At 42.8% G+C, this 16,263-nt stretch overlaps 1 protein-coding gene across 1 annotated transcript; it reads left to right on the plus strand.

The window, feature by feature from the left end:
* The first annotated feature begins 1,992 nt into the window (after positions 1–1,992).
* Positions 1,993–15,128, plus strand: dsg2.1 (desmoglein 2, tandem duplicate 1). The gene is made up of 15 exons (XM_034293854.1): positions 1,993–2,184; positions 4,218–4,349; positions 4,830–4,988; positions 5,496–5,637; positions 5,898–6,058; positions 6,689–6,823; positions 7,997–8,182; positions 8,756–8,867; positions 8,922–9,210; positions 9,356–9,498; positions 9,704–9,925; positions 10,747–10,983; positions 11,632–11,762; positions 11,906–12,193; positions 12,300–15,128. Exons 1-15 carry the CDS (start codon positions 2,134–2,136, stop codon positions 13,659–13,661), a joined length of 3,750 nt encoding a protein of 1,249 aa, XP_034149745.1. The 5' UTR covers positions 1,993–2,133; the 3' UTR covers positions 13,662–15,128.
* Positions 15,129–16,263: the final 1,135 nt, after the last annotated feature.

The raw sequence follows: 16,263 nt of genomic DNA on the forward strand, positions 1-16,263 counted from the left end.
GTCGGGGCCAATATGCACTAGCCACTTGTCAACTAGCTACACAGTAGAATGTGATGGCCAGCAATGAATTGTCATTAAGGAAGGCCACCTTTGACTCCAGGGAGGCCCCCCAAAATGTTTTGGATTTATTTAACCTTTAATTTTCCAGGTAATTTTCATTTAAATAAAACATCTCTTCTCCTAGAACGGCCTGGTATAAAGCAGCACAAGTTTCAAAACATAAAATACAAAACACTGAAATATAATGTCATGCACTGAGAAAGGCTTGAGGTTCATTGGAAAGGCTTGGTGCAAGTAAGGGCCAAAATACAGACAAGGAAAAAGGTCATTCCAGCTTAGGGGTCACATTTAGGCTTATTGGGGTTTGTGTTAGAATTAGTGTTTGTTTTAGGTATAGAAGGTATGTTTTAGAGTTAGGGGTTAGGTTAACTGTATGCATAGGTTAATGAGGTTAAGGTTAAGATTAGGGTTAGGCATTGCCAGTTAGGGTTAGGATTTAGCATTAAGGTTAGATTACGTTTAAGCATAAATGTTAGTTTATTAATAAAGTAAAAGTTAGGGTTGTTTTAAAAAAATGTAGTAGGGTTCTAAGAGTCCGTCTACAGTTTAGGTTAAGTTAAGGTAAAGGTTAGGTTTAATGTTAGGTGTAGGGTTAGTATTAGTAAAAGTATAATTTTTTTGTGCCCCTACAGCTAAGAAAGCATGTGTGTGTGAATGTGAATGTTTGGAACAGTACCTTTGGGCCACAAACATTCAGTAGACGTTATCTACAATCACATCACTCACATCCTAAAGCAGTGCAATACATCAAGGTGCTCCTCAGTCCTCACTCTTTTTGTCACCTTACCTGAATGTGATCACAAACATTCACCTCTGATGTGGGCATATAGGCAACGGCATGCTCTTCACACAACAACTATTCACAGTGAACCTCAATAAACTGGTGTTGTGATTTCCTTGGCATATTTGTTTTATTCCATATTATGTCTACGTTATGTGTACACTTCTTACTTTCACAGATCATAACATCCCAAGCAATGAGAAAGGATACTTACTACTACTGAGTTTTCCCATACAGGTATATTAAAATATACATAATAAAAAGGTTTCTCCGGATGAGAGTATCGGCTAAATGACTTAAATGTCTGAACTAATGATGAAGCACAGTATTACAAGATAACACAGGTTGAAAAGGGGAGTGTCACAAACGGTGGTGTAGTGCAGTGTTGCATGGACAAGGAACCAGGTGCAGGCAGGGGTAGTCGGTGTGGATTCTTTAATTGATAAGAAATAAACAAACACCGAGCACAAAACACACAAAGTAAAGGGCTGACTAAAGCAGCAAAAAACGACAATATGAAATAACACAAGTACTTACAATAACGGCAACATACACGACATCCAAACATGACAAGCACAATGAGCCACAATGTGGGGAGCAGAGGGGAAACATATATACACATACAAACGAGCTAGATTGGGACCTGGTGTGGAAGATTGAAAACATGTGACAGTCCGGGATGTGTTCGTGAGAATATGGGAACTTGTGAAAACATGGCACGGTGGCGCTGCTGCTCACCGCACCATGACAGGGAGACCATACAAATCAACAGAGCAACAAATAGCCTTAATAAAAGTGCAGCTAAACAAAAAAGCATTGCTGGTGTCATGTCATTTAGAGTAAGTAATTTAACTGTTTACGCCTGTCTTTCTCTCTCGTTTTCTATTTCTGAATTAAAACGCTTTGTTTATATTTGCTTTATTGGTATGAGATTTCAAACATATTGCCAAAAGAATTATGTTACAATAGAGCGTTATTAAAAGTGATTTATAATAAAATAAATGGACAGGTTAAAGTGTGAAAATAATAATCAGTAACGGACGATCAAATCGCTCCAACTCTTTTTCTGACTCTCACACACACACGCACACGCACGTACGCAATGAGAGTTGAGACTTCCTCTTAACCCTTGTGAGGTGAGGGTGTGGATACAGAAAAGAGACTACGGGCGAACAACCTTTTTGTCACAGTAACATAACATCAAGAAGTCCATTCGGATGGTAACGCCGATGACCGCCTGTGGACTTTGAATTCTACCTAAGTTGTTAGGATATTGGGACACTCATCTGGTCATGAGTCGGGTTTCTTTACCGGCTGCTGCTCTTTTGCTGTTTGCTTTAACGGTAAGTTAGTGCATTTTGACGTTGCGAGTCGTGGAATGTTTTTGGATGAGCAATTGCATTACTGAATACCGATATGTTTGGGTGAAGGATACAGCAGTCGTAGGCTTGTTGTAAAATATATTCATGTATTTTCCGTCATATGCAGCCAATAGTAAAAGTATTATTTTTTAATGTGATGTAGGCCACTTTTAAAATCAATCAATCAAATCAATCAAATGTATTCATAAAGCACTTTTTACAACAGCAGTTGTCACAGAGTGCTTTACAGAGAAAGCACGTAATAGGCCTTAAAAGCACGTAATAGTTGATTAATAACAGTTGTAGCCTAAATGTGGAGCCACAATAGCTAACTCGATCGAAATGTCTTGCCTACTGGTCCAGATACGCAAAAGGCCACTGATCAGTCTATAGATAAAATAAGTTGTGTTGACCTGCAAGCTTATAAGCCATTTTTGGCTACACAATTATCTTATTGAGGTTAGGCTAATATATACTCAACCTCAATAAGATAATTGTGTAGCCAAAAATGTAGTATATATATACTATAGTAGGCAAACAATTACCTTAGAATAGTTTTACCACACATTTCAGGTGGCATAATAACTTTAGTGATAACTTAGGCTAATTAAGGTAGCGCAACTACAATAACATTGAATTATTCAAAAATAACTATGTTTTTAAAATAATGTCTGTGGACGGTGGTCTTGCTTGGGCCAACAAAATGTGATGTATACACATTTTTTGGTATTTAATCAAATCACGTTTTACCTTCAGAATCGGGTGAATCGCTGCTTGAAAGGGGTTTGGAAATAGGACTAAATACGTTTTGGGAAGTTGATGCAAAGAACCCTTTGGGTCTATGAACAGCAGCTGAGAGATATAAGAAAATGTGCCTAACCTTGCAAATTGAAATAGAGAAACAAATATTCGTGTGAAAGGTGGGCTGTCAAAGTCTGTTGGTTATTCCACCCACCAGCCCAAAAATGGACTGGCCAAGGGCAGTTCACACAAATGCTGGCCTGCTATGTTCTAAATGTCTAGGACAATGTGATGTACAGCCTTTGTCTCTTAAGTTTATTTACAGGTTTGCAAGCAGACCTGACTCGTCTTTTGTTACAACATGTCCTCATACTTCCATATCAAGCTTTATACTCCTCCTTACAGCTTAACTTCAATAACTGTTCTTTACTTGGGAGTGGTTGGCTCGGTGGGTCCGTAGTGTAGACACAGCCTCGCTGCTGTCACGGTCATACCACAGTACTTACATTGGTTTGATGACTTATTAAGTTACAGTAGCATGTGTAGTTTCATGGTGAACTGGACCGTTCTGTGGGATAAATGCAGTTAATTGACAGTGTTCGCAGATAATGGTGGTTCAGTCTTTATAGTGGAGGGAGTCCCCATATACTTTCAGTAACATCCACCATCTTGCCTTCGATATAGTTGGGTCTGTACTTCCCCCAAACCACTTTTGATGCCTGTTCTTTAATTTTGATCATCTGTATCCATAGCTATGTTTCCAAACTTCTAGAACATTCTTAAACAATCTCTATTTACGTCTCTCTCTCTCTCTCTCTCTCTCTCTCTCTCTCTCTCTCGCTGTCTCATGCTTCTTTTTCCTCCCTTCCTCCATTCCTCTCCCCTTGACAAATAAAAGGTGAGAAAGAAGGGGTGCGCAGCCAAATCCCCCACCATTAAGTATAGTTGTGTCTGGTCTTTTTACTTTAGGCTGGAGGGGACAGAATTACAACGGTTTGAGAAGGAGCAGAAATGAGACAGTATGTTCTAGACACATTGATAGTCTCAGAACAGAATATCCAATTGACATCCAGGGGACAATGACACAGCCTTGTGATGTTTTGGGGACATCCTCCTAATAACTGTTTGTTTTACTGTATGATGTGGGGGGTCTGTACATAGTTTGAGGTTATTGGGATTTCTGTGGATGCTAACGTGACTTATCCATGACAGTGATCAATGGTACATTTTTGTTTTGTGGCAGCCATTGACTTATATCATTTTGGTCCAAGCAGGTTCTAGTGTCTGTGGCTGTGGTGGGGGCACGTGGCTCGGCCGGGCTAAAGAGACACAAAAGGGAATGGATCATCCCTCCACAGAAACTAACTGAAAACCAAGACTACACTAAGAAAGACTACATTGCCAGGGTAACACACTAACCAGCATCGACAGTCTCCCCAGTGACACTTGAATGAAAAGACATTGGTTACTAAAGTGAATCTGCTTTCATGTGTGTAGTGTGTGTGTTTGTGTGTGTTTGAGTGATCCACATCTATATGTACATGTGGGGACCTGGTGTTCCCACAGTGAAAGACTTATAGGTCCCCTCAATGCAGCCCCCACGGAGGAAGAATCTGGTTTTCCTGAATAGTGTTAGTGTTTGGCATAGTGTTAGTTTTTAGGTTTAGGCGTTAGGGCCAGGTTAAGTTTAGGGGTCAAAATGTATTGAGGGTTATTGAGATTAGGTTTAGGTTTCAAGCTAAGGAACAGAGAAAATGAATAATTTTGGGATCAAGGTTAGGGTTCAGGTTCCTACAAAGAAAGAAAGACGTGTGTGTATATGTGGGTGCCACACTGTGTGTGACTGTATGTTCCTAACATCTGGCCTCTATCTCTCTATGTTTAAGATCCGATCTGATACAGATGATGGGAATGGTAATGTACAGTACTTTCTAAAAGGGGTAGGAGCATCTCAATACCCCTTTAACCTGTTCGTAGTAAACCCAGACAATGGCTATGTGCGGGTCACTGGACTCCTGGACCGGGAGGCTATCGCCCAGTACAATGTGAGCTTCTATTGTTTATGCATTCCTTTTTATATTAGTTAAGACTGAAAACACTTTGAAATGTTCAGCAACTGCTTGGGAATAGTTACAGGGATGAGGAAGTGGGATAAATATAAAAACAAAAACAGTATAACATTTCCATTAATGATTTTACAATAAAAATGTAAAAGTTTTACCACTGTTTCCCCTCAATCAAATAAAGTATACATTGTAAAAATTGACTTAATACGACAGAAGATAGAGAATACTAAATACTGGCAAAAATCTTAAATCAATCAGAACTTTTATATGAACTGTTAAATGGGGAGAATTTGATAAGAATGGGAAAGAAACTGAACAGTGGTCATGATGATGAAGATCATCATCAGCGCATTAACATGGTGATAGATAATCTGTTGAGGGAAAATGTACTTGACACCACTGGAAATCTTTAATATGATTGCAGTAATAGTAAGATGCCTCGGATAAGAATGTTTGCTCAATGACTAAAGTGTTGTTTTTTTTTAGTTGTCAGGCATTGCTATGTACAAGGATGGTAGAGAAGCAGAAAAGGACATTGACTTGCGGATCCAGGTCGTTGATGAGAATGACAACCCTCCTGTTTTTGATCATATGGAGCCAGCAAACGTGTATGAACTCAGCCCACCAGGCAAGTGTCTGTTGATAAATCCAGAACCTGCAATTGAACAATATCCTGCTTTGGCTAACAACTCAATTTAAAATTATGTCAACTTTGCTTAGAAAACAGTCAGTGTTGTTACAATGAGCATTTTTCCAATGAAATCAACATTACCCGTGCCAAAAAACAAGTTAAAGCTTGAACCTAGACTGAGAGATGTTCGGCTTGGTACTGAAAAATAGTGTGACATCTGGAAGGCCCTTGACAACTGTTTTCCTCTGCATCTGTAGACACTGTAGTCACGAAGGTGGTTGCAACAGATGCCGATGAGCCAGGAAATCGCAACTCTATGATTGCCTACAGCCTGGTTGATCAGAAGCCTCCAGGAGACATGTTCTACATTCAAAAAGACGGAACCCTCAGAGTCAAACAGTCCACACTCGACAGAGAGGTATGGATGAAGAGTTAGAAGAACTCTCCCGGTAGATGAAGATATACTGATCTGATCGTTGATAGAAATTCATTTGGAAACAGCGTCATTCAGTCCGTATCCCAATGCGACAAGCGTATGAGGCTCTTATTTACCACAGGGGGGTAGTAACTACACAGTAGTGACACAGACTGGTGCACAGCCAGTGTCTACATCATAATGTGTGATTCATCATAGCACACCTAAAGGAGAAATTAACATTCTCCAACTTAGTGTTTGGTGGTTCCTCAACATGAAATACATCAATGGGCCTACAGAACCATTAAACCCTGGTTCAGTATTTTTTTTAAACAACCGTTATAATCAATGAAAATAATGAAGGCATGTGAGCATCACCTTTAAGCCAAATGTAGAGTTGATTTCAGGTGATGTGGAGATTTGTTTTAAAAACATAATCAAACACCCTGATATATTCTATTAATTGTTAGCTAATGTTAATGGCTAAAGAAAACTGAATCAAAACTGAATTATGGATGTATAGCAAATCCTGCATGATCAGGAAAGTGCATGGAAAACACCTTATATAAAGTAAAAAATAAAGTGAAATGCAGCTTTAATAACTACTTCGACATTTAATATTTTGTTTTCCAGATATATGACTCGTACGTCCTAACAGTGAAAGGTACAGATCTGGACGGTAGTCCAATGGGCAACACTGGCATCGGTACAATTAAAGTCAACCTCCTGGATGTGAACGACAACCCTCCTACTCTGGAGAAAGATGTGGTATGTCCTTTGGGTCAATACATGGACAGATGGGACCTGATGCTAGATCAGCACTCCGAATACGAGATGATTGATACTGCCTCTGGTTAATAATCCACTCACAGTTAGGTTCAAAGTATGGGACAAATACATTTTGGGGTTTGTTTTAGCTTTTAAACAGCACTTTCTATAATCGAGGTCAACTGGGCCTGCTCAGCATTTTTATACATGACACAGAGAGCATGATATGATGTAAATGCTTTATTATATCATCCAGTACATCTGTAATGGAAGCATCTTCATTCGTTATGTTCCTGCGCTCATTTATTCAGGTTTCTTCCTAATTTGTCACCCGTCTGAAGTAGTGAATAGTTTCTGGTATTTGGTTCTATATCCCTAGCATGCAATACGTTCTGTACATCAATCGTGTGACTACTAAAGTGTCGGATGAATTTGTACATATTTTCAGGTTGTTTTTCCAATGATTTTGTGCCAATTAGAATAATGTAAAATAGTGTCATTTTGGATGACCTTTATTGACATCTATAACAAACAGGATGTTGCAATGTTTTAATGTTATCATGAATAAAGAATGAACAGTGAGGTAGTTATAGAGAACCATGAGACATGCTAATCACTCACCATTAACCACCATTAACCACAACAAGGGTGTTTAGCATTGGGTTATGATGATATGTAGGTATCTGAAATCTACTTATTATAATTCACAATTGGTTTATGATTCCTTCATCATGGTACCAGCCATATCTATGTAGAACTGTTTAAAAACTATAAAAGTCATTCCAGATCTTTAGTTTCATTTATGCACAGAATTTTGACAGAAATTACCAAAACAAAATGCAAATGCTTCTGCAGATTGTAAAGTCTCAAGCTTGATGTAGTCATTGACAAATGTGGAACTTTGGACTACTTCACACACACATGTAACATTTTCCAAATACATTGGCATCCGTACAATTGGGGGACCAGTCATTTCTAAATGCATCACATAACATGGATGAAATATCCTTCAAATGCTGACAGTTCACTGTATAATGTCAGTCATTATATCAGTTCAATTCCAAACCACTGGAGTACAGAGCCAAAACAACCCAAAATTCTTTTGAACCTCTCTGTCTGTATATCTGTTCAGTCTGATGTTGTTCTTCTGGTCCGCTGTTTTCATTGATGCAGTACGAGGGCAGTATTGAGGAGAACACTGAAAACGTGGAGGTGATGAGGTTCAAGGCTGAGGACAAGGACTTAGTGAACACCCCTAACTGGGTGGCTCAGTATGCCATCGTCAAGGGCAACGAAGCTGGCTACTTCACCATTGAGACAGACCCAAATACCAATGAAGGAGTTCTGATGCTCAGGAAGGTACGACAATCTTTATCACAAACAGATATTTAGACATACTGTAATGTGATCTCTTTCATAGACATTTAGACATACTGTAATGTGATCTATCACAAGGCCATATATTCAGACATAATGTAATGTGATATCTATCACACGGCTGTACATTCAGACATACTGTAATGTGATATCTATCACACGGTCAAACATTCAGACATACTGTAATGTGATCCCTATCACATGGCTAAATATTCAGACATACTATAATGTGATCTCTATCACACGGCCAAACATTCAGACACACTGTAATGTGATCTCTATCACATGGCCAAACATTCAGACACACTGTAATGTGATCTCTATTACATGGCCAAACATTCAGACACACTGCAATGTGATCTCAATCACACACTATTCCTGTGACACCCACATTAGGGTTAGTTCAATGCTCAACAGCACAACAATAGATTGTTCACCTACGGGAACAAAAACACATACCATCATTCACAGACAGACACTCACACATTAACAACACCTGCATTCTTTATTTAAAGACAGTTGGCAATTAATTGTTTTATTTTTTATGTCTTACAGGCTGTAGACTATGAGGACGTCAAAGATCTTGAGCTGGGAGTAGTCGTTACTAACCAAGCACCACCCTATGATGGCTTTGGGAGTGGAGGTGGATCAGGAGGAGGAGGAGGAGGTGGAGGAGGAGGAGGAGGAGGTGGAGGAGGAGGTGGAGGAGGAGGAGGAGGAGGAGGAGGAGGAGGAGGGGGCGGGGGAAGCAGTGGGGGAAGCAGTGGGGGAAGCAGTGGGGGAAGCAGTGGGGGAAGCAGTGGGGGGTCATGGTCTATTAGTTATCCAGGTAAACCCTTGAAAACCTATCCAGTGAAGATTGCTGTGAAGAACCAGCCTGAGGGGCCACGCTTCGAACCCAAGGTCAAGGCCATCCCCATATCAGAGGGAGCAGACTTCAAGATCAACAAGGTCATCGCATCATACCCCGCCATCGACGGAGACACCCGGCTGCCCGCAGAAAATGTCAGGTCTGTGGTGCAGACTTTCTCTCTCACTCATATTTGGCAATAACCCGTCTGATTTGTCCAGTTCACATACAAAAAAACACATCAGATGAGCATCATTTCAATTAGTTGGTTGTACTAAAGCCTTAACCCCCCCTTGCTGGTGTAGGTATGCCCGGGGATTTGACCCAGGCAACTGGCTAATTATCGATGAAGTCACAGGGGATATTAAACTCAGCAAGAAGCCTGATAGAGAGTCCCCGTTTCTGGTCAACGGAACATACTATGCTAAGGTTCTGTGCATAACCCAAGGTAAGCTAGTTCAACTTTACCTCCCTTTTAATTTGTGAATGTCGGTATTATGTCCCAGGCTGGCAGTGTCTGAACCCTGAACTTTTGGTGACATCGGGCTGAGGGTGACATTGATTTTGAAATCCCAGAGAGGCCTACCTCAGCATATATTTAAATGAGGGATTGATGGCTGACTGGCTGACCAACACTCTCTGCGTCCATCCAGACATGCCCTCTAAGACGGCCACAGGAACCGTAGCCATCCAGGTGGAGGACTTTAACGACCACTGCCCTAAACTGACCAGTGATCTTCAGACCACGTGTACAACAGCCAACGCGGTTACTGTGACCGCAGTGGATGAGGATGCGTTTCCCAACGGAGCACCCTTCAGATTTCTCATCATCCCGGAGGGAACAAAGGGAGTGTGGGCGGTGGAGCACCTGAATGGTGAGGTCCCACTCATCAATAACACCTTGGATGAAAACATACAACCGCTTAGCTCATTGACTGTAAGCCACTGACAGTTCAAAAAAAACATACTGCAATTACTGTATATAAACCAAAACCCAGGTAAATTGCGTTAATTTGCTAATAAAAAGAGAATGCCATGATGTCCAAATCGTTTATCCATATATTGAATTGAAAAAAGTACAAAGACAACATATCAAATGTCAAACTGAGAAATGTTATTGTTTTTGGAAAAATACATGTCCATTTTGAATTTGACACCAGCAACATGTTTCAAAAAATCTAGGACGGGGGCATGTTTACCACTGTGTTGTAATACGTGCAGAATGTTTGGCATTGTCTTGCTGAAATAAGCTGAAAAAGACGTCTGGATGGCAGCATAAGTTCCTCCAAAACCTGTATATATTGTTCAGCATTAATGGTGCCTTCACCAATGTGCTAGTCACCCATGCCATGTGCACTAATGTACCCCCACACTGTCACAAATGCTGGCTTTTGAACTGTGGGCTGATAACAAGCCATCTTAAATGAGCTTAGTGCCAGAGAACACAGCGGTGATTCTGGATCGTGTTTATATATGGTTTTCTTCTTTGGCATGATAGAGTTTTTAACCGGTTGCCAATTTACCTAATTAGTTGTATGATTTTCCACCAGGTTTAGTTTTTGGCATTACACAACTTTACAGTCTTTGTTGCCTCTGTCCCAACCTTTTTGAAACGTGCTGCTGGCAATTCAATATGATCTTAAGGCCATTGGAGTTGGGATGTCCTCGCGATGTTCAATAACCTCTGACCCCACAGACACCTCGGCCATCCTGAGATCCCACAACGATTTATGGCCTGGATTGTATGAGATTGCTGTGGAGGTCCGCGACCAGCAGGGTCTGGCATGTCCTGATCTGCAGAAGGTCAAAGTGGAGGTGTGCACGTGCGTGGACAACCAGAAGACGTGCATGGGACGAGCAGCGGGATCCATGGGGTCAACGCTTGGGCCCGCAGCGATCGGACTGCTCGTGCTTGGTCTGCTGATGCTGTTGTGTGAGTATGATGTCATCATCCACCAGGAGAAAGAGAAAAATACATTCAGGTTGTTGCCATGATAAGAATGTGCTATTGGCATACTTGACTAATTACTTAACCGTAAAGGAAATTGTACTGTATAAACAGTAATAGGAGTCAGTCAACTGCTGCACTTGTAAATCAGTATAGTAGACTCAGTATCAGTGCTGCTTTTGCATTGTGCTTAGGCTGTATCTATCCCATATCTCTGTGATGTCTATCGTAGAGCAGTCTTGTCTCTGTGATGTCTCTGTCATAGAGCAGTTATGTCTCTGTGATGTCTCTGTTGTAGAGCAGTTATGTCTCTGTGATGTCTCTGTCGTGGAGCAGTCATGTCTCTGTGATGTCTCTGTCGTAGAGCAGTCATAACTCTGTGATGTCTCTGTCGTAGAGCAGTCATGTCTCTGTGATGTCTCTGTCGTAGAGCAGTCATAACTCTGTGATATCTCTGTCATAGAGCAGTCATGTCTCTGTGATGTCTCTGTCGTAGAGCAGTCATGTCTCTGTGATGTCTATGTCATAGAGCAGTCATATCTCTGTCTATCAGAGCTCTGTGTGCTTTATTTAAGTTGCTGTTCTTACTGTATAAATCCCTTCTAAGCCTCTGTCATGGTCCTCTCCCCGTAGTGGTCCCTCTGCTGCTGTTGTTCTGTAATTGTGGGGGTGCTGGGGGGCTTCCTGGGGGCTTCGCAGAGATGCCCTTTGACACCAAGGCTCACCTCATCTCCTACCACACGGAGGGGCAGGGGGAGAACACGGTAAGAAGGATGACTGTGAGTATGTGTGTGTGTCTGTGTGCCTGTGTGTGTGTGTGTATCTGTGTGTGCATGTGTAACTACGTATGTGTATTTTGGGATTAGCGGTCCATCTGTTTTGACCTCTAACCTCTCACCCCTTACAGGAAGTGCCTCTGATTAACCCGCCGGGCCAGGTCAGCTCGGCGGTGATGGGACAGGCTAGCATGGTAGGGGCAGGTTTTGGGATCGCCGATGGTCAGTTGGTCAACTCCTCCTCCGAGTTTGGCCGTGGATTCGACACACTCGACAGCTGCATTGACGTGGGATATGGAGGAGGTATGATGGGGCAGCAGAGCAAGGAGCACTGGTCAACCTATGACAGCAGAGAGGGGGGAGGAGACTATGAAGGCATGGCCCTGCCTGATAGGATACTGGAGGATTACTACTCTCAGGTAAGAAGACAACAAGCATGAGTACCACTGCAAGCATGGTACTCATGTTCCTGGGGATATAGAAATGCAGCGTCTATTCATGACGTCACGTGTTTTGCGTTGGCAGAAGTCTCGAGCCGACCACCACGTCCAGAAGGACAGTCTGTTGGTGTACAACTACGAGGGCCAGGGTTCTCCTGCGGGCTCGTTGGGCTGCGGCAGCCTCCTGGGCGACGACGGCGACCTGCAGTTCCTCAACGACCTGGGGCCGAAGTTCAAGACCCTGGCTGAAGTGTGTCGTGGGGAGAGGTTCCAAACAGAAGTAGCCGCTCCGCCTCCGCGACCCGCCGTGTCCACGCCGAAAACAGACAGCAGAGTGATGACAAGTGTGGTGTCCAATGTGGTTTCAGCCGCCCCGCCTCAAGCCCCTGCCCCATTCCCTGTCCCTGCCCATGTCCCCGCCCCTGTCCCTGCCCCCGCCCCTGCCAAGGCACCGGCCAAGGTACCGCCCAAGGTGACACACGTGGAGAAGACTGTGGTGAAGGGGTCAGCCCATTCCGATCATTCGGCTACTGTGAGGCAGGACAGGGTGGTAGAAGGCCAGGGTCAGACCATCCTCCTGCAGCAGCAGCCGATGTTCTACAGCACCATGCAGCCCATGATGCAGCCCATGATGCAGCCCATGATGCAGCCCATTCAGTATATAGTTGAGCAGCAACAGATTCCCAGCATGCAAGGCATGGTAATGGTCACAGGGCCTCCGTCAGGCGCCGCCCAGGGCCTGGTGCTTCAGGGGCAGCAGGTGATGACCGGCACCCTCGGCAGGAGGGACGGAGGCATGGTGCTGGTGGAGAGGAGTGGTGCTGGAGGAATGGACGGAGGCATGATCCAGATGGGAAACACGCCTGGTTCTCAGATGATGCTGGTGGAGGGCCAGGTGCTTCAAGGGGGCCAGGTGCTTCAAGGGGGCCAGGTGCTTCAAGGGGGCCAGGTGCTTCAAGGGGGCCAGGTACTTCATGGGGGACAGGTGCTTCATGGCGGACAGGTGCTTCAAGGGGGCCAGATGATTCAAGGGGGCCAGGCGCTTCATGGGGGCCAGGTGATTCAAGGGGGCCAAATTGTTCAGGGGGGGCAGACGTGGCTGCAGCAGGGGGGCACGCTACAGCGAACAGGCATATCGGGGTCTCAGACCCTGCTGGTGCTAGAGGGGCAAGGCCAGGGGGGGGGTGGGGGTAGCGGAGTCCAGATTATTCAGGGTGGGATGTCAGGGTTCTCATCTGGATCACTGCAGAGAAATGGCCTCTCCGACTCTCACCGAGTCCTCTACACCGCAGAGCAGAGCCCAGCCACAGGCTCTAGTGTAGGCTTTCAGAACGGCGTTGTGGGATCGAAAGGTTCCTCCAGCCAGCTCAGTGCAGGCACAGGTTCTTCCTCCAGCAAGGTGTTAACAGAGAAGAGAGTTGTGACCAGCCAGATCACCAGTCAGTAAAGTATTGACCAAAAGGAAATTGATAATACCTGTATATACACAAGACACATCAAATGGAATGATGGTTTTGCTTTCAATTGGTGGAAGTGTACCCCACCTCACAGTTTCGAGTTCAGTTGACCAGTGCACATTGTTGAAATGGTCGCTGGATTCTTGAAGAGTAGAATGCAGGTTCAGATTATTATTTCGTACAGAATGAACACTAAAATGTATATTAAAAAACACCTAAGTCCTACCAATCCCACAGCACCCATTGAGTGGCATTCAGCAATTTCAGTTAGATGTGGGAAGACAGACATCTGTTTGAACTAATGTTCTCATCCATCTTGTGACTGTCCTTATAAACATGGTACCTTTAATTGTGTAAACCTCTGTGGGGACAATGGATATTCTCTTTATTAGTAGTTTTATCAATAGTTTGTATTTCTGGTGATTAACCAGCATTAAGGACCAACCTTTAAGGACTTTGGTGAAGGGCACTGTATTTGTTATTGAGCTCTTTGGAACGGGCAAAAACTATTCAAAACGCGTTTTATTTTCTATTGGCTGTTAGTGAGTCTGCCTCCAACCGACTTGGGACTGCTGTTACTGCATGTGAAAGGCTCCACCTACATCTCTGAAATGAACCTGTCAACCCCCTCCCCCACACACACACATTCTCTTCAGACTGTGGGACACCTTGAGCAATGTTACCTGGTAAACATCCATGACAACCCTGACATCTTGTCCAGTCAGTTTTAGATAACTGTCAATGACTGGCCTTTTGTCTGAAACCTAATACCTTGGACCTAACAATCTGGCTTAGCAGGGCTCCTAACCACAAGTAAGACAGAAGTTATGTAGGCTGTGGTAAAAAGGCAAACATGGGTTGGTTTGGATAATGTAGTTTAAGTGAGAGAGTATTTAAACCAGAGAATCACAAGATTCACCAAATACTGGATTCCAATCAATAGCCCAGTTTATACCTTGTATTAACATGCATCCTTCATCCTGAAAATGCCCTGATACTATAATCTGATACCATAGAATTCTATAATCTGTTCTGGCTTTATATTCTTTGCAAACTGTTTGGTTGTTTTGTTTGATCTAAATTCAACATATTACTTTGTATTTGGAAAGCACAAACAGCTCAAAACATGAAGTCAGGACCAACTGGGATTTTAACTTTCATGTTGGATGCTTGTTTCTCTAACAGAATAGCTAGTCCCACAGGTCAGGTTGAACTTGACTTGAATAGATTTGTAGTTGCATCAGTTATGCTATGAAAATCGGTCTTGGTATTCAAATGTTTTTTTATGTATTAAGATGCTCATGTTTTTCTACATTGTTGTATACCTTGTGTTAGCAAATGCTATTTTACCGCCTGCTAAACATTTTGGGTCTGTATTGTTTTTAACAAGGAAATAAAATGCTTTTAAGATAATACTCAGAAGACCATAGGATTACTGTATATGTTTGTTTATTGTGTTCCTTTTCAATTAAATGTACTTGAATATATTTAGCAAATTTTGTCTGTCATTGTTTTTATATAAATTCCTCCCCCAGCTCCACCAGCAGAATTAACATTAGAATAGGCAAACATTCCAAGTACATTGGCTACTGGAGCATAATAACAATATTACTAATAATGAATTAATAATAATGTCAGGAAAAGTCAAAGGAGGCGGACAAGAGTGTGCACAACTCTTACAAGGACAGCAGACATCTAACCTGAATGCTGGTTGATTGAGGACAGCCTACATTGGTGCCTGGAATGGAATACATTTAACATAAAATTGTTTGGTTGTTATGCAGATGCTCTTATCCAATGTGACTTACAGGAGCGAATCAGGTTGAGTGCCTTGCTCATGGGTACAACAACGTGTCCGCTTGTGGATTCAAACTAGCAATCATTTGGGTACTGGCCCAATCAGCAGGTATACCAGTCAATGGAATTGCACCATATAACATAAACCAAATACATTATCACAGCAATACAGTAATCATTGTATTTCTACTCCTACTTCAATAAACTATTTCCTGAATTAACTTCCTAACATCATAGTCAGCCCTAACCAGTACTTCCTGGGTCTCAACTGTTGCCCTAACAACAGAGGGTTTAAATCATTCCACACCATCACTTCAGTAATTCTCACTGATTACACTGATACGGTGTTACACAATACACTAAAACCAAAGGAACACGTTCTTATTGGCACCCTATTCGGTGTACAGGTCCCATCCATACTAGGGCACTAGGAATGAGGTGCCATTTGGGACACGCCTTAGAGTACAGGCAGAGCTATGCTGAAGAGTTACTGCCTGAGGGCCTGCTTCCACCCTGGCTGGAAGCTAATTTCAGTGTCAGCACCAAACAGAAAAACACCTTTAAAAAATATTTACTAGGAGGGAGGATTTGTCGGGGTAGAGGAAAGTCTAGGTATAGAGGGAGGGACGGAGGGGAGAAGAAAAAAATGGAGCAAGAGTGATTATGGGAGGGGGCAGCTGAGGGAGGAGTGGTTGTGAAAGGGGGTAGAGGTAATGGTTATTGGAGGACATAGGTGTATGCATGTCTGAGGAGCATGTTCATAAGACACCTCCCTCCCCTCCTATTAATAACACC

The sequence above is a fragment of the Esox lucius genome, chromosome 8 (genome assembly GCF_011004845.1).
Source record: "Esox lucius isolate fEsoLuc1 chromosome 8, fEsoLuc1.pri, whole genome shotgun sequence".
Taxonomy (NCBI): Eukaryota; Metazoa; Chordata; class Actinopteri; order Esociformes; family Esocidae; genus Esox; species Esox lucius.

Bases quoted from the DNA above. Each gene is read 5' to 3' on its own strand.
- dsg2.1 (XM_034293854.1), top strand. From the start codon at position 2,134: ATGAGTCGGGTTTCTTTACCGGCTGCTGCTCTTTTGCTGTTTGCTTTA. The intron at 4,350-4,829 runs GTAACACACTAA...TCTATGTTTAAG, and splicing joins AGAAAGACTACATTGCCAGG to ATCCGATCTGATACAGATGA. The intron at 6,824-7,996 runs GTATGTCCTTTG...TCATTGATGCAG, and splicing joins CTACTCTGGAGAAAGATGTG to TACGAGGGCAGTATTGAGGA.